This window comes from Schistocerca serialis, chromosome 1, assembly GCF_023864345.2.
Source record: "Schistocerca serialis cubense isolate TAMUIC-IGC-003099 chromosome 1, iqSchSeri2.2, whole genome shotgun sequence".
In the NCBI taxonomy this organism is placed as follows: Eukaryota; Metazoa; Arthropoda; class Insecta; order Orthoptera; family Acrididae; genus Schistocerca; species Schistocerca serialis.
Window position 1 is genome coordinate 1,153,479,291 of NC_064638.1, and position 26,999 is coordinate 1,153,506,289.

The 26,999-nt window shown below is 45.5% G+C and overlaps 1 protein-coding gene across 1 annotated transcript in view; it reads left to right on the forward strand.

The window, feature by feature from the left end:
• Positions 1-26,999, forward strand: part of LOC126417873 (cysteine and histidine-rich domain-containing protein morgana) — a 66,539-nt gene that overhangs the window by 8,194 nt on the left and 31,346 nt on the right. Inside the window, exons 3-4 of the mRNA XM_050085151.1 lie at positions 15,001-15,153; positions 17,172-17,309. Of these exons, the coding sequence (XP_049941108.1) occupies positions 15,001-15,153; positions 17,172-17,309 (291 nt within the window). The remainder of the gene's footprint in view (positions 1-15,000; positions 15,154-17,171; positions 17,310-26,999) is intronic.

Genomic DNA, 26,999 nt, shown 5'->3' on the forward strand with positions numbered 1-26,999 from the left:
AAGAATTTCCTTGTCCAGTATGTTAAAAAATCTCGCAAAGAGCATCACAGGCAGGCAGTACCCCCCCCCCCCCCCCTTCCCCCTGTGGGTTCGGGGGTTAGATTAAGCCCGAGGTATTCCTTCCTGTCATAAGGGGAGTCTCTCATGTTTAATTAAGTCTTTAAGTGATGGTCCCCTGTAGGGTTTGACCTCCATCTTCTAAATTTTCCCGAAGAGCGAGCCAATTGGGGAAGGGTGCCTTACATGGTGCATAGTGTCCATCGTGCATTGAGATATTTAGCCCACTTTCTCGTCGTTGCATTGCAGTCCCGCTCATTCTCCATCTCTTTGGTGAGGACACCTTCCTGCGTGCGTTTTCCACCATGCACTACGCACTTTCGCTTTCTGCGCCGGCGAAGACCATGGACTTGTTTGCACATCGTATCCTGCACGGTAGCCAGTCCGTTGTGGTGGGGCCGCCATGTACCCTGTTTGTTGTAGCTCCCTGACCACACAGGGATCACTCTGCTGATGCCTGTGCCATTAACTTCCCACGTGTGCCAAGGGGTAGATGCCCTCCCCCTGGGACATCGGGACTCCCGGCAAAGGCCATCCTACCAGGTGGCCTTTAGTGCGTCTGGGTGGCGCCCGTGGAGACGGCCCTTGGTCAGAGTGGGTGGCATCAAGGTGGATGACACGTATTGAAGCATAGTACATCATCTCTTGCTGGTCATCAAACACCAGCAGTCTCTAAGCATTCACAGGCTCAATTCAACGCACAGAAGTGCGAACCCAAATCATTACCCTCCCTGGCCACACCATGGGAGCAACGCCAGGCTAAGGATGGCAGCAAATCTTATTCTCTCCGGTACCTAGTATGCACGCGAGCTGATGGGGAATCTTTTTTGTCCATGAACCTTCAGTTCTTTGTAGAGCATTTAGAGGTCAAGTTTGGGGAGGTGGAGGGCTTGTCCAAAATGCAGTCTGGGTCAGTCTTGATGGGGAATCTTTTTTGTCCATGAACCTTCAGTTCTTTGTAGAGCATTTAGAGGTCAAGTTTGGGGAGGTGGAGAGCTTGTCCAAAATGCAGTCTGGGTCAGTCTTGATAAAAACAGCCTCCTCTGCCCAGTCACGGGCATTACTCGCTTGTGACAAGCTGGGGGATGTTTCTGTTACTATCACACCCCATAAGAGCATAAATATGGTCCAGGGTATTATCTTCTTTTACAGTCCGTTAACGAGCTGTGCGACATCTTAGAGCAATGAGGTGTCCATTTCGTCCCGCGCATCCACCAGCGTCTGAGGGATAATCAGGTTACCACTGGAGCCTTCGTCTTGGCTTTTGAGGATGACACATTACCTGAGAAGGTGAAGGTGATGGTCGACCGCTATGAGTGTCAAGCCATATATCCCTCCCCCAATGCGGTGCTTTAAGTGCTGGAAGTTCGGCCATATGTCTTCCTGCTGTACTTCCAGCCTCATATGTTTAGATTGTGGTCGTCCACCCCATCCCAATACTCCATGTGCCCCGCCTCCCATCTGTGTCAACTGCAGAGAGTACCATTCCCCTTGCTCGCCGGACTGTAGAATTCTACAGATGGAAAGGAAAATAATGGAACATAAGACCCTGGACAGCCTGACTTACACTGAAGCTAAAAGGAAATTTGAAAGGCTTCATCCCATGCGCATGACAACATCTTACGCCACCGCTATAACTACTGTTACAGCCCCATCTGTTGCACCAATTCCAGCCAGCTCTCAGAGCTGTAAGACTACACCTGCTCCCTTGATGGTGGGGGTGGGGGCACTTCCTTTCCTGTTGCTCCCGCACCACCTACTTCAGGAGCAGCACACCCACAACCATTGGGGACATCAGTCCCCACATCTAAGGTGGAGAGGCGTAAGTCTTCTTTGGCTCATCTCGCTAGGAAGGGGTCTCTTGGGTCAGTCCCTTCCCAGGTTCCTACCAGTGGCAAAGTGGACACTCACCAGTGGCTGATGCAGCCACAGGTAGCTGGTTGTAGGGCTTCACGGTCCTCCTCAGTCCTGGAGACTGAATCAAAGAAGCCCTCCCAGCTAGAGAAACCCAAGGAACAGTGCAAGAAATCGAATAAGAAGACCCCCAAGAACAAGGAAATTGCAGTGGCACCCACACCATCGCTACCTACAAGCTCTGCGTCTGAGGATGAGGTCTGGTGTCCGCTGAGGACCTAGATCACACCAGACCCTCAGACACAATGGATAAAGACTACTCAGGCAAAAAGTCGGTGGCAGCAGGTGACCCTGAGATGTAAACTGCCTCATTGAATGTTCCATGCCTTCCCAGTCTCATGATGACAACATACTCCAGTGGAATTGCAGCGTTTTTTTTCCAATGCCTGGCTGAGCTACGGCAACTGTTAAGGTTTATACCTGCTTTTTGCATTGCCCTCAAGGAAACCTGGTTTCCTGAAATGAGGACCCCTGCCCTCCATAGCTATAAGGGATATTATAGAAACCGTAGCAACTGTAATCAAGTGTCAGGTGAAGTTTGTGTTTATGTCCTAAATTCAGTCTGTAGTGATACGGTGCCCTTTCAAACCCCTCTTGAAGTTGTCGCTGTTAGGATAAGGATGATGCGAGAAATAACTGCAATGTATATCTTCCTCCAGATAGCGCAATACCTGAGAACACATTGACTGCACTGATTGCTCAACTCCCTAAACCCTTCCTACTTTCAGGGGATTTTAATGCTCATAACCCCTTGTGTTGTGGCACCATGCTTACTGGCCCAGGCAGAGTGATGAAACTTTACTGTCTCAGTTCGACCTCTGCCTCTTAAACACTGGGGCCGCCACAAACTTCAGTGTGGGTCATGGCAGTTACTCGGTCATTGATTTATCACTTTGCAGCCCAGGACTTCTCCCATCTGTCCACTGGAGAGCACATGACGACCTGTGTGGTAGTGACCATTTCCCCATCTTCCTGTCACTGCCCGGCATCAGGCCCGCGGATGCCTGCCCAGACGGGTGTTAAACAAGGCGGACTGGGAAACTTTCACTTCTTCTGCCACCGTTGAATCTCCCCCACATGGTAACATCGATGTGACGGTTGAGCAATGACTACAACAATCATTTCTGCCTCACCCTCTCTGTATGCAGACGACTTCTGCATTGCGTACTGCTCCACCAGTACTGGTGTTACTTAGCGGCACCTACAGGGAGCCAGCCACAAGGCGCAGTTGTGGGCTCTATCCCATGGCTTCCAGTTTTCAGCCGTCAAGACGTGTGTCATGTATGTCTGTCAGTGTTGTACGGTTCATCCGGAACCAGCAATTCACCTTAATGACAATCCACTAACTATCGTGGAGACATATTGATTCTTAGGTCTGTTTTTTGACAGTTGTTTGACGTAGCTTCCTTCTCCAGCTTAAGCGGAAGTGCTGGCAGCACCTCAGTGCCCTCTGCTGCCTGAGCAACATCAACTGGGGTGCAGATTGCTCCATGCTGCTGCTGCTCTATAGAACCCTTGTTCAATCCTGCCTTGACTATGGAAGTGTGATTTATGATTTTGCGGCGCCCTCAGCATTGCGATTGCTCGACCCCCTGGAGTTCGACTAGCGACAGGAGCTTTTAGGTCGAGTCTGATGACCAGCGTACTGGTGTAGTCCCTCCATTGAAGATCAGATGTGCACAACTGCTCACCGGTTATGTTGCACGTATTCATAGCTCTCCTGAACGTCCTAATTACCGTCTTCTTTTCCCAACCACGGCGGTTCACCTCCCGCAAAGACGGCCCAAGTCAGGGCTAATGAATGCTAATGATTTGTGTGCGATCACTTCTGTATGAACTGGAGTTCTTGCTTTCACCACCTCTTCTCGAGGTCCATACAGGTACACCTCCATGGTGTAGTTGTAAGCTGAAGCTTCACCTGGGCTTTTTGTGTTGCCCTAAGGACCCCGTTAACCCTGCGGCTCTCCGCTGTCACTTCCTCTCGATTCTTGAAGTGTTCCGGTGCTCTGAAGTGGTTTACACCAAAGGCTTAATGGCTGATGGTCACGTTGGATTCGCCCATGTTCATGGCAGCCATATTGAACAGCATTCCTTACCCGATGGCTGCAGTGTATTCACTGCAGAGCTGGTGGCCCTATCTTGTGCACTTGAGTACATCCGTTCATGCTCTGGCAAGTTGTTTCTCCTCTGTACTGACTCCATGAGCAAGTTACAAGTTATCGACCTGTGCTACCCTCGCCATCCTTTGGTAGCGACCATCCAGGAGTCCATCTATGCCGTTGAACGTTCCAGTTGTTCCGTAGTGTTTGTCTGGACCCCAGGACACGTCGACATCCCAGGCAATGAACTTTCTGACAGGCAGGCCAAACAGGGCTACGCAGAAACCGCTTCTGGAGATAGGCCTCTCCGAAACTGACCTGCGTTCCGTCTTACACTGCAAGGTTTCTCGGCTTTGGGAGGTGGGGTGGTATAACAGTACGCACAATAAACTGCGTGTCATTAAGGAGACTCTGAATGTGTGGAAGTCTTCCCTGCAGGCTTCTCGCAGGGAATCAGTTGTCCTTTGTCGACTCTGCTCAGACATGATTACCTCCTCTGTTGTGAGGACCAACCTCAGTGTTGCTGTGGCTCCCAAATGACGGTCGTCCACGTCTTGCTGGACTGCCCAGCTTTAGCCGCTCTGCGGTGAACTTTTAACTTTCCCAGCACCCTACCTTTGGTTGTGGGTGTCAATGCTTCAACAGCAGCTTCAGTTTTACGTTTTATTCATGAGGGTGCTTTTTATCATTTGATCTGAGTTTTAGCACATGTCCTTTTCCTGTCTGTGTCCTCCACCCTAGTGCTTTTAGAGTGGAAGTTTTAATGTGTTGCAGAGTGGCTGGCTTCTCCTTTTTATTCTCGTTGGCGGCCAACCACTGTAATCTGCTTTCTTGTTTTACTCTTTTCTAATTGTTTTTGGGTATCTGTGTTGTTTCCTTGTCATCTTTTGTTCGTTTTAGTGTTTGTTGCCTCCCCCCCCCCCCCCCCCCCCCTCTCTCTCTCTCAGTATTGTGCTGTACGTGTCTTTTGTTTTATTCTACCCCTTGTGGACATGTTTTATAGGAACAAGGGACCGATGACCCACACAGTTTTGTCACCCCCCCCCCCCCCCCTTAAACCAACCGGCCTCCCTCTTAAACCAACCAACCCCCCCCCCCCCCCCCCTCCCAATTTAGTTGACAAACAGATTTTCAGTGCCATATGTTCACACATCCCTTATCCTCCCTCCATCCCCAAGAATCACCTGCAAATCAACACTCCTCGCATCACTGAGTGTCACCCCAGATTGGAGTAACTGAACCATATCCTTTTCCAGGGCTCTGACTATACATCATGATGCCTGGAAATGAGGGACATGCTACCCAAGGTCCTGCCCAGCTCTTCTGAAGTGGTATTTCATTGCCTATCCAACCTGTACCTCCTCCTGGCACATCCCTGTGCCACTTGTGCTCCCAACCTCTTGCCATTGTATTTGAATTTGATGTTTAAAGTTGGTGATTTTTATTTTTTAGTATAGAATGAGACTAATTTCAGACCACTTAGAACCTAAGACTGTGATCAATCTTTTTCTTCTTATTTTTGCAGAACTACTTAATGCATTGGCTAATGGCTTGCCTCTGTTCATTTGACGTCACTCTCCTATATTGTGGTTGCTGGATAGGAAATTTTGCAGTGCTGATCACTAGCCTGAAATATTCCCTGTCCTGCATGGTGTATTCCAAAGCATTATTTTAATTTGGAAATGAAATTGGTGGTTATTTGCACATGACAAAATTTTCCCTAGTATTTCTTACTTGTAAAACATATATAAATGGAAAATATCATTAGTATTTTTAAAATATAAATTTTATGTTTTAGTGTGATACAATATGACAATAAAACATACATTTTTTGATTACATTAAAAGGTATTTTTGTATTACAGAACAACAATTAAATTTTGCAAATTAGTAATAGAAGTACTAAAGAATTTATAAAAACACAAATACAGAAATGTAATCACAACATACCACAGAAAACTTGTCTTTTGAAACTATTGTTCCAGTGCGTGTTGTCGTATTAGCAGATATCTAGGAGGGGTGACAGTTACAAAGTCATTACAGTGTACAGATGTGTATTTTATGCAGTGTAGGTCTATACAGCTTTTAATTCTCCTACAACAAATTTATGTTCAATAATCAGGGTTTCACTTTTGGTGGTATGGCCCAAAACCTTTCTGGCCACCCAAAATCTCTAACCCACTGCCTGCTCAGGTCCATTGATGACATCTACTTGATCCGAATCCTGGGCTAAAAACATTCGACCCTCATTCTATCACAGCCTCAAAGTCTTCCCTCCTATTCATTTTGTGTGCTCCTCCACAGCTCGTCATTCTAAACGTTTACCTCCAACTCTCTCATCCTCTGTGTGAATCTCCATTGATATCAAGCCCACTATCTATCAACAATGCCTGCATTATGGTAGTTGCCATCCCTTCCAAATTTACAGTCCCTCCCACATAGACTGACTGTCTGAGGATGATACACTTGTATTGACGAGCAATCCCGTGTCCAGTGTGCTGAAGATCAGTTGAGGTCTCCGCATACATTTATTACATCTCAAATGTGAATATCCAGGGCCATCCCATCATAGTCCATTGTCACCCCACATTGGAACAGCTTAACTGTGTCTTCAGCCAGGATTTCGACTACTTATTGTGTAGTGCCTGTTCAGTAGTGGTAAATGTGTGCGAAGATCTAGGTTGTGACACCTTGGAGGGATTTGCCACTTTTCATGTCGAGATCATTTAAGAGAAAAGGTGGAGTACAACTGATTCAAAATGTGCTTGCAGCTCGGCTATCTCTTCCTGTTATTTCTCAGCTGAATTGGATCCAAACTCAAAGTATCCTGTAACCGTGAACATTAGTATCAGATCACAAATGAGAAAAGGTGTTTCAGTTGCAGCGAGATTGAAGATTGTTTAGTAAAATACTGTGAATTGGTTTCAAGTCAGTATCTTGCTACAGGATTTTTTTTTTTAAAAAAAAAAGTCTTCCCAATATGAGAATAGCCAAGTATTCACAATTTTGGACTGCAAATGGCCCTATCAACCAATACACAGAAAATTAATATATGAATTACAGAAGTAAATAATAGGATGAGTTCATCCAGCCTTCTGAGAAAAATAAATGTAGTAGTTAGAAGAAACCAATCAAGATGAGATATACACACAATCAATGAGCCATGAGAGAGGTTTCTATATCTAATTTCTACATCTTCATCCATACTCTGCAAACCGCCACAAAGTGCATGGCAAAGAGTACATCCCATTGAACCAGTTATTAGGGTTTCTTCTCATTCCATTCATGTATGGAGTGCAGGAAGAATGATTGATTGAATGTGTCTATGCATGTTGTAATTATTTTGATCTTGTCCTCTGTACCCTGTGTGAGTGATACATAGGGTTAGAGTCATCGTTTACATCTCTCTCCGATAGTCTGCAATTTCAGATCCTTCAGCATCACAGTAACATACTCCCACAGGCCAAACAAACAGCACAGTGGCTAGCACACTGGACTCGCATTCGGGAGGACAACGGTTCAATCCCGCGTCCGGCCATCCTGATTTAGGTTTTCCGTGATTTTGCTAAATCGCTCCAGGCAAATGCCGGGATGGTTCCTTTGAAAGGCCACGGCCGACTTCCTTCCCTAATCCGATGAGACTGATGACCTCGCTGTTTGGTCTCATCCCTCAAACAACCAACCAACCAACCAAACAAACATGTGACCATTCATGCTGTCCTTTTCTGTATACTTTCAATATCCCCCATTGGACCTATTTGGTACGGGTCCCACACATTGAGCTATATCCTAGAATGGGTTGCACGAGTGATTTTTAAACAATGTTCTTTGTAGACTGATTGCACTTCACCAGTATTCTACCAATAAACTGTAGTGTACCACCTGCTTTACCCACGACCCAGCCTATGTGGTCATAGACAAGGGAACAAGAACACATGTGTCACTTACCGTCACCTGCAGAATTGTAAACGAGCATGTATCATAGCTGCGATCACAATCCTGGTGTGTAGAATTGGAAAATACAATCAGATTCTATGAGCTCATTTACTGAACACCTCTGGTGACATGTCCAGAACATATACATACTAGAATGGCTGCTGATTTGCATGTGCCAGTCTTCTGGTAAACTGTACAGTTGATTGCAACCAGTAGCTGCTTCAGAGTGGGTTTCCATAGCAGACATCTCCTGGGTTTTAAAACTTGAGGATGGCACAGTATCATTGCTACACTGGAAAAAGTGCTCCTATTCTGTCAACCTCACTAAAGAGATAACAGTGTCCCTTCTGCAGTGGTCAGTTGAACAGCAAGGGCAACCACTGAAGCTTTCATATTGATCATATTGAAGAGGCACCAAATGGACCCTCAAGAAAAACGGCGTCTCCGTCTACCAGGCCATTACCGTGAACCGAGTTCGAATGTGATGACTAAGATCTATCATTTCAAAAGATCTACAATCTTGAGATTATGTCTGCATCCACATCTACATACATACTCCTCATGCCATGTTGTGGTACATGACGGAGAGTATCCTGTACCACTTCTAGTCATTTCCTTTCCTGTTTCACTCGCAGGTTAAGTGTGGCAAAAACGACTATCTATATGCTTCCGTATGAGCCCTATTCTCTGTAGTCTTATCTTCATGGCCCTCATGCAGAATGATGTATGTTGCCAGCAAGATAATCGTTCTACAGCCAGCCTCAAAAGCCGATTCTCCGAATTTTCTCAATAGCGCTCCTTGAAAAGAACATTGCCTTCCCTATAGTGCTCCTTGAAAAGAACATTGCCTTCCCTCCATGGATTCCCATTTGAGTTCCGAAAGCATCTCTGTAATATTTGTGTGTCATTCGAACCTACCGGTAATGAATATTGCAGCCCGTCTCTTAAGTGACATGGTGCAGATCCAAACCACTCGAGCAGTACTCAAGAATAGGTCACACTAGCATCCTATATGTGGTCTCCTTTACTGATGAACCACTTTTTCTCAAAATTCTGCCAATGAACCAAAGTCAACAACTCACTTTCCTTGCTACAATCCTTACATGCCCATTCCATTTCACAGTGCTTTGCAACATTGTGCCTAGACATGTAATCAATATCACTGTCAAGCAGTGCACTACTAATGCTGTATTCGAACATTGTGGGTTTGTTTTTCCAACTCATGTGCATTAACTTACATTTTTCTTCGTTTGGGGATAGCTGTCATTCGTCACAACTACTAGAAATTTTATCTAAGTGATCTTGTCTGCTGCGACAGTTACTCAATGCTGGCACCTCCCCATACATTACAGCATCATCAGCAAACAATTGCAGATTGCTGCCCATCCTGTCCACCAAATTATTTCTGCATATAGAAGATAACAACAATCCTATCACACTTCCCTGGGACACTCCTGACGATACCCTTGTCTCTGATGAAGACTTGCCATCAAGGACAACGTACAGGGTTCTGTTATGTAAGATGTCTTCTAGCTACTCACATATCTGGGAAACTATTCCATATGCTTGTACCTATGTTAACAGTCAGCAGTGTGGCACCATGTCAAATGCTGTGGGAAATGTAGGAATATATAATCCGCCTGTTGCCATTCATCCATAGTTTTTGGGATAGCATATGAGAAAAAGGCAAGCTGAGTTTCACACGAGCGATGCTTTCTAAAACTACTGATTTGTGGACGGAAGATTTTCTGTGTCAAGGAAATTTATTGTATTTGGACTGAGACTACATGAAAGGATTCTGCAGCAAATTGATGCAAAGGATATTAGTCTGTAATTTTGTGGGTCCATTCTTTTATCCTTCTTGTATATGGGAATCACCTGCACATTTTTCCAGTTGTGTGGACTCTTGCACTAAGTGAAAGGTTTGACATAAATGTGAGCTAAGCAAGGGGCCGATGCTGTGGAGTACTCTTTGTAAAACTGAATTGGGATTCCATCAGGACCTGACATCTTATCCACTTTAAACTCTTTCAGTGTCATGCCAGGGATGCTTACTACTGTCTCCTCCACACGGGAGTCAATGCAGTGGTCAAATGATGGTACGGTTGTACGATTCTCCTGCAGGAAATATTTCTTAAATGTGAAATTTAAAACTTCGGCTTTACTTTAGCCATCTTCTACTGCCGTACCAGACAGGTCAACGAATAACTGGATAGAAGCCTTAGATCAGCAATTTTATGAAGGACCAGAATTTTTCTCAGATTCTTGGCAAGGTCTTTTGCTAAGATATGACAGTGGCAGCTGTCGTAAGCTTCACATGCCCATCGTTTTAAAGAGACATGAATTTCTATTAACTTTTGCCTAATGTCATTTGCATGTTCTCTTTTTAAACGAGAGTGCAACAGCTTTTGCTTCCTCAGCATTTTTTGAATTTCATTGTTAAAACAAGGTGGGACTTTTACATCTTTAACCCATGAACTCTGCTCATACTTCTCCAGATTTACTATCAGTTGAAACTCTGCCAATAATCATCTTATGCCCATCCTGGTGGAACTAAATGATGTCAATTCATGGTCTGTCTGATCGGAAATATTCTCATAATTGATTTATTAACTTCATTGCTATGATATCATGGTCACTAGTCCCTATCTCTATACTGACATGTCTGTAGCATCTGCAGTGAATCGGTTTGTGCTTGGCAGATTGAATTTGCCTCCAACTAATACTGCATCAAAAAAATGATTGCTGGATTAATAAATTGCCATACCATATTAAGTGACTAAAATAAGTCTTGCAGTCAAAAGTACAGAACTCAGTAAATAAACTGTAGAAAGTCCCCACAGCCAAAGATAACACTGGATTTTTAGCAATTAATGGGTGTGAGGAATCACCTGTGAAGAGTCCAAGGGTCAGTTGAACCTACGAATACCAGATGTTGGCTTTGATCCATAACATGACGCTGTTTTGCCATGTGGGATGAACAGAGGTAAATCAGAAAGTAACAGTGTATTTTCCTTCCATATTATTCCCCCCCCCCCCCCCCCCCCCCCCACAACTCGTTGGGTCAGTCAGTTCAGACAGAGGAGGAAGGCTACAACATAAGCAGTTGTAAGAGGACAGTGCCTAGTGAAGCACTGAGCTGTTCAGTCTAATCTTCGTATTGATGACAGCTTAATTTTTATTTTAAGAAAGCATTTGCAGTGGAAGGCAGTGTTTTGTTTCATAAACAATTGTTACGTTTTGTCTACTGAAATGTCAGTTGTTGCACAGTCAGTAATTTTATCAACCTTGTGTGTACCCTGTGAAACATATGCACCACGTCAACAACAAATGGTTATCACATTATTAAACTTTCAGATATTTTAAACATTTGATTGGCTGTCATCCAGCAACCGCAAGCTATTTAATTACAGGATGTATATGCAACCGAAATGGTTGTATGTATGTCCTGCTTTCAGATATTATTAAATGACTGTATTTACTCCTTGCACTCAATAAACAGAATATTAAAATACAGAAAGATGTTAACAGAGACTGCATGATGAATGGAAAACTACTCAGTTTTTCTATTTGCCGGAACGTGAAAGATGTTAATTTGTTACAATTGGATGCTGTCTACCAAAATTGCTGTCAGGCAATGGAAAATCCATGATGAGATAATGACAATATCATGAAAAGTGTAGTTGCTGCTAACCTTATAGCAGAGGCACTGAATCGCAGATAGGTATGACAAAAAGACTGTCAAATGAAGCTTTTGACCAAACAGGCCTTCATTATAATAGACAAATCACACACACAGATGCACATACAAACACCAATGCAAATGCAACTCATACACACATGGCCACAATCTCTGGCAGCTGAAGCCAGACTGCGAGCAGCAGCAGATGTTGGGAAAGGCAATTGGATGGTGGTAAGGAGGAGGCTGGGGTGGGGAGGGGGAGGGATAGCAGGCTAGGGGTGGGTGGCAGTGAAGTGCTGTTACTGGGAGTGTGCAGGGACGACGTGGAGAGAGGGTACGGCAGCTGGGTGCAATCGGGATTTAGACGGATGCCGGGGGAGAGATTGAGGGGGGGGGGGGGGGGCAGGGAGGGGGAGACTAGCGGAAAAAGGAGAGAAGTAAAAAGACTGGGTGCATTGGTGGAATTGAAGACTGTGTAGTGCTGGAATAGGAACAGGGAAGGGGCTAAGTGGTTAAAGACAATGACTAACAAGGTTGAAGCCAGGAGCGTTACGGGAACGTAGGATATAATGCAGGGAGAGTTCCCACCTGCGCAATTCAGAAAAGCTGGTGTTGATGGTAAGGCTCCTGCTGGCACAGGCTTTGAAGCAGTAATTGAAATGAAGGTCTTGTTGGGCAGTGTGCTCAGCAACAGGGTGGTCCAGTTGTTTCTTGGCCACAATTTGTTGGTGGTCATTCATGTGGACAAACAGCTTGTTGATTGTCATGTCTACATAGACTGCAGCACAGTGGTTGCAGCTTAGCTTGTAAATCATGTGACTGGTTTCACAGGTAGCACTGCCTTTGATGGAGTAGGTGATGTTTGTGACCGGACTGGAGTAGAAAAGGTGGGAGGATGTATGGGACAGGTCTTGTGTCTAGGTCTGTTGTCGGGATATGAGGCAAGTGTTTGGGAGCAAGGGTTTTGTAGCGATGGGCAAGGATATTGTGTACGTGTGGTGAGTGATAGAATACCAATGTGGGAGGGATGGGAAGCACAGTGAGTTGGACAGTCCTCATTTCAGTACATGACGAGTAGTAGTCGAAATCCTGGTGGAGAATGTGATGCAGTTGCCCCAGTAATGGGTGGTACTGAGCCAAGTGGGGAATGCTGCTCTATGGCTGGAGGGTGGGACTTTGTGAGGTGATGGGTGACTGGGGAGATAAGGCACAGGAGATCTTTTTTTTTAGAAGGTTGGGTGGGTGATTACGATCTGTGAAGGCCTCAGTAAGACTCTTAGTGTATTTTGAGAGGGACTGTTTGTGACTACAGATGCGATGGCCACAGGTGGTTAGGCAGTATGGAATGAATGGCGCCTGTTGAAGTCGAGGTATTGCTGGTGATTGGTTGGTGGTACTGGTGTAACCATCTTTGAGGTGGAGGTCAACGTTGAGGAATGTGGCTTGTTGGGTTGTAGAGGACCAGGTGAAGCAATGGGTAAGAAAGTGTTGATGTTGTGCAGGAATGTGTCCTCACCCTCAGTCCAGATCATGAAGATGTCATCAATGAAGAGAGGTCTGGGATTCTGGGGGGGGGGGGGGGGGCTTAGGAAGGGTTCCTCTAGATGGCCCATGAATAGGATGGCGCCATGCGGGTGCCCACAACCCTGCCCTGGATTTGTTGGTAGGTAATGCCTTCCCAGGAGAAGTAATTGAGGGTGAGAATATAGTTGGTCGGGGGGACTAGGAAGGAGGTTGTTGGTTTGGAATCCTTCGGGCACTGGGAAAGGTAGTGTTCAGTTGCAACATGGCCATGGGCATTAGGGATGTTTATGTAAAGGAAGGTGGGATCAATAGTTACGAGCAGGGCACATGTGGTAAAGGAACAGGAACTGTGGAGAGTCGATGGAGGAAATGGGTGGTATCTTTTATATACGACGGTAAGTTGCAGGTAATAGGCTGAAGGTGTTGGTGTACGAGAGCAGAGATTCCTTCAACGGGAACACAGTAACTAGCCACAATGGGGCATCCTGGTTGGTTGGATTTATGGACTGAAGGAAGCATGTAAAAAGTAGGAGTGTGGGGAGTGGTGTACTAAGGAGAGAGAGGGACTCTGGAAGAGGTTCTGGGTGGGCCTAAAGATTTGAGAAGAGACTGTAGATCCTGCTGCATATCTGGAATAGGGTCATTGTGGCACGGTTTGTAGGTGAAAGATCTTGTCAGCTGGCGGAGCATTCAGGTTGTAAGACAACGTTGTGTCATAATGGGAAAAGCTGCTACAGCAGAAGATGAAGAAAAAGAATGAGGAGAAATTGTAATGCCATAGAATTAATCTCATTGTTGTTGTGTTATTTTCAACCCAAAGTGTGACAGGAATATTGAAAAATTGCACTGGTGTGCTAAATTTAAATGTCTGTGTTTTCTGTATCAGTGATCAAGGATTTAATAACGTTATTTTTGAAAGACCTGTAATTCACAGTTCAGTTGAAAAGTAATCGGGGCTGAGTGAAATGGCACTGTGGTAAAAGATTGGACTCGCATTCAGGAGGCAAGCTGTTTGAATTTGTGTCCTGTCATGCAATTTCGGGTTTTGTATGGTTTCCTAAATGGCTCAAGGCAGATGCTGGGATGCTTTGAGAATTACATAGTTGATTTTTCTCCCCAAGTGAAACATGTACTTTATGTGAATGGTGACAATATTTGGGACAAGAGGAATGAGTCAATTTACCAGCCACTAAGCAGATTATTTTTAGGGGTGGGGAGAAAGGGGACAGATGCTTGCAAATTAAAAACTGTGGAATGTTGTTTTTGTTTTTATTTTTAAAAATGCCCTATCAAATAGAAGAGGGGAGAAAAGGATTATAGGCCTAAGATTTACAGATTTTATCAGTAAAGGAATCAGCAATAACACTAGCTCATTTGCCGAGATTCAACTCTCAGTGTTGCTACTGAACTATGTTTCGAATATCAGAAGTAGGATATTATTTCTGACTTCTTTCTTGCGTGTCTCCTGATCCAACATCTTCCTACAAATTTATGCATTTTTTTCCCTATTTCATTCATCACGCTTCCTGCTAGTGGATAAATCTCAAATCTCTGAAATATCTGCAATATGATGTTTGTAATAATCATCCTCTTTTTAAAAAAATCACTATGTGGTCTTTCTTCTGTTGCTCCTGTTCTAGTGGTTGGTAGCTGTGCGTTCCCCTTCCACCTCAAATGCTACTCTGTTTGTCTTATTTTTATTTTTCTACAACTATTTATTTAGCTTGTACCCTTGTGCTGTAGCAGTTATTGCAAAATTTGTGTGTTTATACTGAACTGTCTGTTACAGGGCTGCACAAGATCTTTCCATAACAATGTAAAACCTCCTGAACCTGAAAAGCCAATTGTAGACAAAAGCAAAGCTGATGAAGTAGTGGTATACAATGCTCCAAAAGCAGTCGCACCACCTGTCCTTGAAAGACCTTCTTTTGACACACCTTTGGTAAGACGCTGCTGGTTTTTTTTTTTTTTTTAAATTTTAAAAAATTTTTGTTGTTGGTTTCTCAGTTTTCGTATACAGTATCTTATTTGCACTGAAACAATTGCAAAACTTGTTGTATGGAAATACTTTTATTTCTCTTGTATAGGATGACAGTGACTAATTGCTGCCCATAAAACTGTATTGTAAGCCCTTCCATCTCTCTCTTTTTAATGGTGGCACATTGTTGAAATTCGTAAGCGTAGATTAGATTTGGTGCTGCTGTGATGTAAGTGTGACAAAGGACCAGACTGAGTTCCACTCAAAATATCTGACTGACCCTTATCACACTCGTTATTGCATGATGAACGCTCAGATAAGCTGGGGGCTATTTCTTCCCCATGGTCTTTCATAGTTTCGTATACACTGTGGAACACTATCTTGGATAAGACTTAGGCCAGTTTATTCTTACAGTCTTCAAGAAACAAGTCATGTCCACTCCAAGTATGAAAATGGAAAATAAAATATTATAAGGAAACCATTTAAAAATAATGAGCAATTGAAGGAAAAAAAAAGAAAAAAAAAAACAGTAACTTACCTTGGTATTAATATAGTAGCAAGTTCTGGTAGAATGTAAATAAATTATTTAGATACTTATGTTCAATAGACAGTGCAGATTGCATATTAAATGTGTATTGCTGAAGAACTTAATGCATGGAAAAGTTGAGGGGAGACATCTATCCAGCAGTGGATGTCAAATGAATGATGTGTCAGTGATGCCTGTTCGTCGAATTTGTTGTTACTATTACAAATCCAGCACACTTTCAAAGGAAAAATCATAAGCATGTGGAAATGAGAGTAGTATTGATCACAACAATGATAACAGTAATCGTTCAGCTTAAAAAGAACGTTCTGCTGAGCTACATAATAGGGAAGAATGTGGAAGATGGCTGCTATTCACTTGGAATAGTATGGAAAAACAACAGAAAATTCAAATCAGAATGGTTGGGTTACACATTTGAATCCTGCATATGTAGACAGATTTTTACCACTTCTCAATTAATTTCAGTGTTATACAATTTCTGTGATGCAATAAAGTAAGCCTAAAGTATTAATAGTGGAGGGAGTGAATGTAACTGCCATCAATATAGTTGATTTATTAATTGCGTGAGGGATACACAAACAAGGTTGAAAATGTTGCTGAGTTTTTGGATAGTGTCCTCCTTCAGAGGTTACTAATTTTGTTACTTTAGTTTTTATTAAAACAGCATACACAAGCACAACTACATCATCTCAGTCAACTACATTGTCCCATCCTTGGGCTATGTTCGAGCTGGGCTTAAATATTGATGTATGAACAAATAACACTATTAAATATTTCTAAAATATTCCTGCATTGAATTGTAGGCCCTAACTAAGAGCAAAAATAGAAACTTGAGTTTGAAAATCTGCAGTTTTCCATAAAAAGTCTTACCTCCTACTGAAAATGAATGCTGCAAAGCACTGCCCACATTATTTAATGATGTTTTAAGAATGTGCTTGCAACACAGAAATCTCTCCTCTGCATTGTCTTTATTGAATGATTGCTGAAGTTCCTGTTGTATGAATTCTGATTATAAGCAGATCTCGTAAATAATTAGACGACCATCAATATCAGAAACCAAGAAGACAGTTGGCTAAAAGGAGAGGAGAAGAATATTTTGAGGAGAGGAGAAGAATATTTTGAAGAGAGGAGAGAAATGAAACAGAGTGATGGTGGATGATGGAAAATGGAAAGGTTTATGTGGTAAACAGACCCAACCAGCTGTTGTTCCTGATGATCATGATGATGATGATGATGATGATGCTTAGCTGCTAGTTAGTAACTCTTCTATGCTTGAGTGGCTGTCTTTCGTCAGACCATTGCATATAACTCTGTATGATTAAAAAAAAAAAAAAAAAAAACTTACTGCAAATGATTGTTGTTTTTATATCTTCCAATTTTATCAAATTATATTCTACTACATACTGGCACTCACAGTTGAAAACTTTTTCTCCAATAGGTCTTAATGGCACCACAAGTATCACCAGCTTTAGAACGGCAGGTTTGTTCGAAAGTAGTGACTGTAAATGATGAAGAAGTCGAGTCATCCGCAGGTGTGCCTATTGGGACTCCATGCCAGAATCATGGATGCAAAAAGGTAAGACTTCTAGCATAAGTTATGTTGTTGTTGTTGTTGTGTTGTGGTCTTCACTCCTGAGGCTGGTTTGACGCAGCTCTCCATGCTAATCTATCCTGTGCAAGCTCCTTCATCTCCCAGTACCTACTGCAACCTACATCCTTCTGAATCTGCTTAGTGTATTCATCTCTTGGTCTCCCTCTACAATTTTTACCCTCCACACTGCCCTCCAATGCTAAATTTGTGATCTCTTGATGCCTCAGGACATGTCCTACCAACCGATCCCTTCTTCTAGTCAAGTTGTGCCACAAACTTCTCTTCTCCCCAATCCTATTCAATACCTCCTCATTAGTTACGTGATCTACCCATCTAATCTTGAGCATTCTTCTGTAGCACCACATTTCGAAAGCTTCTATTGTCTTCTTGTCTAAACTATTTATCGTCCATGTTTCACTTCCATACATGGCTACACTCCATACAAATACTTTCAGAAACGACTTCCTGACACTTAAATCTATACTCGATGTTAACAAATTTCTCTTCTTCAGAAACGCTTTCCTTACCGTTGCCAGTCTACATTTTATATCCTCTCTACTTTGACCAACATCAGTTATTTTGCTCCCCAAATAGCAAAACTCCTTTACTACTTTAAGTGTCTCATTTCCTAATCTAATTCCCTCAGCATCACCCGACTTAATTCGACTACATTCCATTATCCTATGATTATCCTATGATAGTTTAGGTAATATCAATACTCACTAATAAACCTTTAAGTGACATTAAAAATAAACTTTGATTTTGCTGTCTGTTAGCAAATTGTGTGTGTTTTTGTGTGTGTGTGTGTGTACACTGAGTGACACAGAGGTGTGTCAACTACCATGAGGAGCCTCTTTCTGCACTCCACATGTATTCTGTTTCCCAATTAGTTTGCAAGAATGTCACGTATGTGATCGATAAAACTGTCTACTTCTTAATGGGTGGTAAAGGTAAATTGACTTACATGTGTGCTGCAAACAGTAGGTTTTTCTTCGAGCAGTTAGAGACTGACATCTGTAAGTATGGGGGTGGGGAGTCACATTTAAGGGCATGAAAATGACAGAATGAAATACATCTAACAATTACTCATATTTGGGAAAAACTGAAAACTCACGACACTGTTCTTGACACATACAAATATCTGTGGAACTGTTAACAGTAAATAGTTTCATGGTCAATGCTGGCCAATGCTGCCATGTTGTTACACATCGGATTATCATCCTATAAATCTGTGAAAGTATACTAAGCTAATCGTGTACACAGTAACATGAACAATGGCAATCCAGATTGAATTCTTCAGTACAACAAATTGTTTGAAGGCATGATTTTTGAGGTTGAGAAGTTTCCAGTTGAATTTCTGATCCGATGAGATGCATTACAAACAGGGCCATACTCTAAACTGCCTCAGTTGTGTGTACTGAGTACCTGGAAATTGCCAAATTTATATAGACAAGAAAATGAATCTTATGAGGGTTCATGTTTGTTGCATTAAGTCATAATACAAGGTCATTTGTTCTTTCGCCATTGAAGGCATGCTTTTCTTTGCTGTTTGAGAGCTGTGTGGATGGAAGCAGCTTTATCTGCATAAAATTGTACTCCATTTCAGTACTTCAAAATGTTGGGATGTACTTTGGTGCACTCCACCTGTGTGATTGAGTTGTCAAAAAGGTTGTATGAAGAACACATCATGATCTCTGGTCCAAACATCTTGTGACTTTTATTTCGAAACATGAAACTTACCAACAAAGGTTAGCTTTCTTGAAGATGCCTTGAGAAACTATCAAAGCATGAGAAAGTATCAAAGTGTCATATGACATGATCACTCCATATAATGGAAAATCCAGGATGGAATAATGACAGTATTAGGGAAACGATAGATTGCTACGCACCGTATAGCGGAGATGCTGAGTTACAGATAGGCACTTTAAACAAGTAAGCTTTTGGCCAGAAGACATTCTTCTCAATTAGACAACACACACACACACACACACACATACACACAAGTGCAAATGCAACTCACTGCCACACACATGACCATTGTCTCTGGCTGCCAATGCCAGACTGCGAGCAACAGTACATGATGGAAAAAGCAGTTTGGACGATGGGGGGTTAAGGAGGAGGCTGGGGCGGGGAGGGGGAGGGTTGGTTTGTAGGGTAATGCTGGTAGGGAAGTGGTGGCAGGAGGGGAGAGCAGCTAGATGCAATCTGGAGTTTATATGGAGCGAGGGGGTGTTGGGGGGGGGGGGGGGGGAGCCGAAAAAGAGAGAAGGAGAAAGACTGTGGATATGTTGGTGTAATAGAAGGCTGTGTAGTTCTGGAGTGGGAACAGGAAGGGGATATCCCCCTGCGGGTTCGGGGGTAAGAATAGGCCCACGCTATTCCTACCTGTCATAAGAGGCGACTAAAAGGAGTCTCAAAAGTTTCACCGAGCGAGGTGGCGCAGTGGTTAGCACACTGGACTCGCATTCGGGAGGACGACGGTTCAATCCCGTCTCCGGCCATCCTGATTTAGGTTTTCCGTGATTTCCCTAAATCGCTTCGGGCAAATGCCGGGATGGTTTCTTTGAAAGGGCACGGCCGATTTCCTTCCCCATCCTTCCCTCACCCGAGCTTGCGCTTCGTCTCTAATGACCTCGTTGTCGATGGGACGTTAAACACCAATATCCTCCTCCTCCTCAAAAATTTCGGCCTTATATGATGGTCCCCTCTCAGGTTTGACTTCCATCTTTCCAAATTCTTCCGAAGAGCGAGCCAATTGGGGAAGGGCGCCTTACATGGTGCATTGTATCCGTCGTGCATTGAGAACTTTAGCCGGCTTTCTCGTCGTCGCAATGCTGTCCCGCTCGTTTTCCATCTCTTGGGAGAGGATACGTTTCTGGGTGCGATCGTCACTATGCACTGTGCAGTGTTGCTTTTTGCAGAGACGATGACCTTGGACATCTTTGCACCTAATATCCAGCACTGTAGCCAGCCCGTTGTGGTGGGGCTGCCATGTACCCTGTTGTTTGTAGTCCCCTGACAACACAGGGAACGCTCTGCTGATGCCTGTGCCGTTAACTCCCCATGTATGCCAAGGAGTAGATGCCTATCTTCCTGGGGTATTGGGACTCATGGCAATGGCCATCCTGCCAGGTGGCCCATCCTGAGGCTGGGTGGCGCCCGTGGGGAGGGCCCTTGGTCGGAGTGGGTGGCATCAGGGCGGATGACCCGCAATGAAGTGTGGTACATCATCTCACACTGGTGGCCAGCCACCAGTAGTCTCTAAGTGTTCTCGGGCTCAATTTAACGCTCAGAAATATGATCCCAAAATGTTCCCCTCCCTGGCCACACCGTGGGAGGAGCGTAAGGCTCAGGATGGCAGTGACACTTATTCGCCCCGGTTCCTAGTTTGTACGAGAGCTGATGAGGAGTCATTCATGTCAACAAAGCCTCAGTTCTTCGTAGAGCATTTAGAGGACAGGTTTGGGGAGGTGGAGGCCTTGTCCAAAATGCGCACTGGGTCAGTTTTGATAGAAACGGCATCCTGTGCCTAGTCACGAAGGTTACTTGCTTGTGACAAGTTGGGGATGTTAACGTTACCATCACACCACATAAGAGTTTAAATATGGTCCAGGATATTATTTTCCATAGGGACCTACTTTTGCAGTCTGATGACGAGCTACGTGCCAATTTATAGCATCGAGGTGTTCATTTCGTCTGGTGCGTTCATCGGGGTCCAAAGGATAATCAGATTGCTACCGGTGCCTTCATCTTGGCCTTTGAGGGTGATACATTACCAGAGAAGGTCAAGGTGATGGTCTACCGCTATGATTTTCAAGCCCTATATCCCACCCCCGATGCGGTGCTTTAAGTGCTGGAAGTTTGGCCATATGTCTTCCCGCTGTACTTCCAGCCTCACATGTCAAGATTGCGGACGCCCATCACATCCCTATACTCCATGTGCCCCGCTTCCCATGTTTGTCAACTGCAGAGAGCATCATTCACCTTGCCCACCAGACTGCAGGATCTTACAGAAAGAGCACAAAATCATGGAATATAAGACCCTGGACCGACTGACCTATACTGAGGCTAAGAGGAAATATTAACGACTACGTCCTGTGCGGATGACTTCCTCATAAGCCACTGCAACGACAACTGTGTCAGCCCCATCTGTTCCGCGACTTCCAGTTCGATCTCTGAACCGTACTATCCCCCCTGTTGCTCCTGTGCCACCAACCTCGGGAGCAGCACCCCGCACCCATCGGGGACGTCTGTCCCCGCTTCTAAGCCGGAGAAGCATCCAACTTCTTCGGCTCCTCTCACTCACAAGGGTCCCCTTGGGTCCCTCCCTTCCCAGATTTCCACGAGCAGGAAGGATGACACCCGACAGTGGCATAAGTGCCCACAAGCAGCTGGTTGTAGGGCTTCGCGATCCTCCTCCGTCCCGGAGACTGAATCGGTGAAGCCCTCCCAGCCAGTGAAACCCAAGGAGCAGCATGAGAAATCCAAGGAGAAGACAGACCAAGGAACTGGCGGTGGCACCCACCCCACTTTAACCTTCAAGCTCTGTGTCTGAGGATGAGGTGGAGATACTGGTGTCCACTGAGGACCTGGATCTCGCTGGTCCCTCATACGCAATGGATAGCACTTGCACAGGGACTCAATCGGTGGCAGCAGGTGACGAGGAGGCGTAATCTGCCTCCCTGGTCCCTTCATGCCTTTCTCGGCCGTGCATAATGTCATCCTCCAGTGGAACTGCAGCGGTTTTTTCCACCACCTTGCTGAGCTCCGACACCTTCTCAGCCTTCACCCTTTCTTCTGCATCGCTCTTCAAGAAACTTGGTTTCTGGCGATGCGAACCCCCGCCCTCTGTGACTACTGGGGTTATTATAGGAACCGGTGGGGAGGATCAGTGGCAACAGGCCGAGGCAGCGTCATTGAGCATGAATTGGCCCAACTCGACCTTTCCCTTTTAAATGATGGTGCCTTCACACATTTCAGTGTGGCGCATGGCACATACTCGGCCATCGACCTTTCGATCTGCAGCCCTAGCCTCTTAACGTCTGTCCAATGGAGTGTGCACGACGACTTGTGCGATATTGACTACTTTCCGATCTTTCTGTCACTGCCACAGCGTCACTCTTCTGGGCGCCCCTGCAGATGGGCTGTGAATAAGGCTGACTGCGACTAGTTCTCCTCCATTGCCACTATTGCACCTCTTTCCAATGACGCCATTGATGCGGTGGTTCACTCAGGCACCACCGGCATCGTTAGTGCCGCAGAATCTGCCATTCCCTGTTCTTCTGGGTCCCCTCAGTGGAGGACTGTGCCTTGGTGGTCACCTGAGATCGCTGAGCTGATTAAAGATCGCAGGTGGGCGCTCCAGCATCACAAGCGTCATGCCTCATTAGAACACCTCATCGCCTTTAAACGGCTCCGTGCACTGGCCCGCCGCATCATTCGCCAACACAAACAGGAGTGCTGGGAAAGGCATGTCTCCACCATTGGCCTCCGTACCTCTCCATCGCAGGTTTGGGCCAAGATTAGGTGACTCTGGCTATCGGACCCCCATCAGTGTCCCTGCGCTTTCACTGAATGCAGCAGTCTGTACTGAATCCGACACCATTGCAAACCACTTAGAAGAGAATTTTGCACAGAGTTCCGCTTCTGTGAATTACCCACTGGCCTTCCGTTTCTTGAAAGAGCGGTTGGAACGTCGAAGCCTTTCCTTTCACACACACAACCCTGAATTGTACAATGTTCCATTCAGTGAGTGGGAATTCCAAAGTATCCTAGCCGTTTGTCCTGATATAGCTCCCAGGCCCAATCGCATCCACTGTCAGATGCTCAAACACCTCTCAGTGGATTGCCAGCGCCACCTCCTCGGCCTTTACAACCGTATCTGGGTTGAGGGTGAGTTCCCGTCACAATGACGGGAAAGCATCGTAATCTCTGTTATGAAACCTGGCAAAAACCCACTGGAGGTAGACAGCTACGACACCATTAGCCTCACCAACATTCTTTGCAAGTTGCTCCAATGCGTGGTGAGCTGGCGGTTGAGTTGGCTCCTTGAGTCTCGGGACCTTCTGGCTCTGTCCCAGGTCAGTTTTCACCAAGAACGCTCCACGATTGACCTGGAGTCTGCTATTCGGTCAGTCTTTTCCTGACGACAACACCTCATCGCCGTCTTTTTCGATCTCACGAAGGCCTACGATACGACTTGGCGACACCACATTCTCGCTACTCTGAGTGAGTGGGGTCTTCGGGGACCACTCCCGATTTTTATACAGAACTTTTTATCCTACTGCGCTTTCCGAGTTCATTTTAGTGCTTCCCATAGCGCTCCCCCATACACAAGAGAATGGGGCCCCACAAGGCTCTGTCCTGAGCGTCTCACTCTTTCTAATTGCCATCAATGGTCTTGCGCTCTCAGCAGGATCGTCAATCTCTCCCCTCCTCTATGCTGATGACTTTTGTATTTCTTTCTGCTCCTCTTCTACTGTTGTAGCTGAACGCTGTATGCAGGGAGCTATACGGAAGGCGCAGTCATGCGCCCTCAACCACACCTTCCGGTTTTCGGCCGCCAAAACTTGTGTGATGCAGTTCTGTCGCTGCCGTACCATCCACCCCCATCCCGAACTTTACCTCGATGACCAACTACTAGACGTAGTGGAATCTTACTGCTTCCTGGGACTGGTCTTAGAGGTCTGCTTAAGTTGGCTTCCCCATATTCATCAGCTTAAAGACAAGTGCTGGCGGCATCTCAATCTCCTTCAGTGCCTGAGACACACCGAATGGGGTGCGGATCATCGTACACTACTGCGGCTGTACCAAGCGATTGTGCAGTCCTGTGTTGATTACAGAGGCGTGGTGTGTGGTTCAGCTGCCCCTTCTGTACTGCATGTACTAGACCCTATCCACCACTGTGGAGTTCGCCTCCCTTCGGGAGCCTATCGCTCTAGCCCTGTGAACAGCCTCCTTGTAGAAGCGGTCATTCCTCCGGCGGCAACTATTGCTCGCAAACTATGCCGCACATGTCCATAGTTCACCTCACCACCCAAATTACCGCCTTATTTTCCCCACCACGGTGGTCCATCTCCCGCAACAGTAGCCCAGAATTGGAAAGTCCTTAGCTGTCCGTGTCCAGTCACTTCTTCATGACGTTGACGCTTCCCCCCTACTGCCTTTCCTGCAGACTTGTTTCCATACCCTTTCATGGACAATACCTCAGTCGCAGCTTCGGTGGGACCTATTGCTTGGCCCCAAAGGCTTAGACCCACCTGAGGTCCACCGCCAGAACTTCCTCTCTGTTCTTGGCGAGTTTGGGGGCTCAGACATCATCTACACTGATGGCTCCCTGGTTGACGGTCTTGTTGGCTTTGCTTACGCTCCCGTTGATCATACAGAACAATGCTCCTTGTTGGTTGGCTGCAGTGTATTCACTGCAGAGCTGGTTGCAATCTATCGCGCTCTTGAACATATCAGCTCCTGCTCTCGTGAGTCCTATGTCATTTGTAGTGACTCCTTACGCAGCCTACAAGCCCTAGACCAGTGCTTCCCTAGGCACCTCTAGGTATTGTTAATCCAGGAGTCTCTTTATGCCCGCTACAGGAGTGGACGCTCAGTGACCTTCATTTGGACACCAGGCCATGTTGGGATACCGAGCAATGAACATGTTGGCTGCCTGGCCAAACGGGCCACCAGTAAACCGTCTCTAGACATTGACCTCCCGGAGACTGATTTGCGAGCAATCTTATGCCGCAAAGTTTTCGAGATTTGGGACACGGAATGGCGCAACCTGACCACACCAAACAAACTCCGTCCTATCAAGGAGACAACGAATGTGTGGCGGTCATCCATGCGAGCCACTCGCAGGGACCCCATTGTCCTTTGTCGGCTCTGCATTGGCCACACCCGCTTGACACACAGCCATTTACTGCGCCGTGAGGACCCACCTCTATGTCGCTGCGGGTCGGCTTTGACGGTGGTCCACATTTTGTTGGCCTGTCCCCTTTTAACTGTGCTCAGGCAGACGTTTGCGCTGCCTGATACGCTCCCTGCCCTTTCAACAGATGACACTGCTATGGCAGGCTTAGTTTTGCATTTTATTCGGGCAGGGGGCTTTTATCACTTAATCTAAGTGTTTGTGGTTTTTTGTGTTGAGTCTGGCCTTTGGCCCACAATTTTAGACCCCCTTTTTTTTTTTTTTTTTTTTCCCCCCCTGGGTGGTTGGCTTTTCCTTTTTTGTCTATATGGTCAGCCAACCACTGTCACACTCTGTGTGATTTTAATTCCTTTTGTCTGGTCTGTGTCTTAGTCTTTCATGGGTCCTGTGTCGTCTCTTGTCATCTCCATTGCTTGTTTTTATTCTGTGTGGGTGTTTGAAGTTTTTGGAAAAAGCGGCCGATGACCGTAGCAGTCTGGTCCCTTCAATCCCACAAACCAACCAACCAGGAAGGGGATAGGTGGGTGAAGGACAGTCACTAACTGAGGTTGAGGCCTGGAGGGTTACAGTAATGTAGGATATATTGCAAGAAAGATCCAGATGGCACAAGCTGTGAAGCAGTTATCGAAATGAAGAACTTCGTGTTTGGCAGTGTGGTCAGCAAGTGGGTGGTCCAGCTGTTTCTTGGTCACTGTTTGTCGGTGGCCGTTCATGCAGACAGACAGCATGTTGGCTGTCATGTCCATGTAGAACAGAGTGGTTGCAATTTAACTTGTAGATCACATGCCTGTTTTCACAGGTAGCCCTGCCTTTGATGGTTTCACAGGTAGCCGTGCCTTTGATGGGATAGGACATACTCGTGACAAGACTGGAGTGAGTGGTAGTGGGAGGATGTATGGGGCAGTTCTTGCATCTAGGTCTATTACAAGGACATGAGCTATGAGCCAAGGGGTTGGGAGCAGGGGTTGGTAGGAATGAAGGCATTGTGTACGTTTGGTGGGCAGTGGAATACCGCTGTGGGAGAGGTGTGAAGGATAGGGGGTAGGACATACCTCATTTCGTGGCATGACAAGAGGTAGTTAGATACTTGGGAGGAGAGTGTAATTCAGTTGCTCCTGGGTGGTATTGAGTCATGAGGGGAATGCCCCTCTGTGGCCAGATGGTGGAACTTTAGGAGGTAGTGAGTGACTGGAGAGACAAGGCATAAGAGATCTGTTTCTATACAAGGTTGGGAGCCTAATTACGGTCTGTGGCCTCAGTGAGACCCTTGGTGTATTGCAAGAGGGATTACTTGTCACTGCAGATAAGGTGGCCATGGGTGGTTAAGCTATATGGAAGGTACTTCTTAATATAAAATGGATTGCAGCTGTCGAAAGGGAGGTATGTCTGGTGGTTGATAGGTTTGATGTGGACAGAGGTACTTATGTAGCAATCTTTGAGGTGGAGGTCAACATTTAGGAAGATAGCTTTCATAAATGAGGTATCTTTTATATAGCAGGTTAGGTCACAGGTAATAGGTTGAAGATGTTGGTCTGCAAAAGCAGATATTCTCTTGGTGGGGACGCAGTAACAGGGCACAATGGGGCATTCTGGGTGCTTGGGGTTATGGACTTCAGGAAGCACGTAGGAGTGTGGAGAGCAGTGTGAGGAGAGAGGTAGGCACCAAGAAGAGGTTCTGGATGGGCCTAAGGATCTGAGAAGAGACTGGAGATCCTGCTGGATTTCTGGAATGGGGTTACTACGGCAGAGTT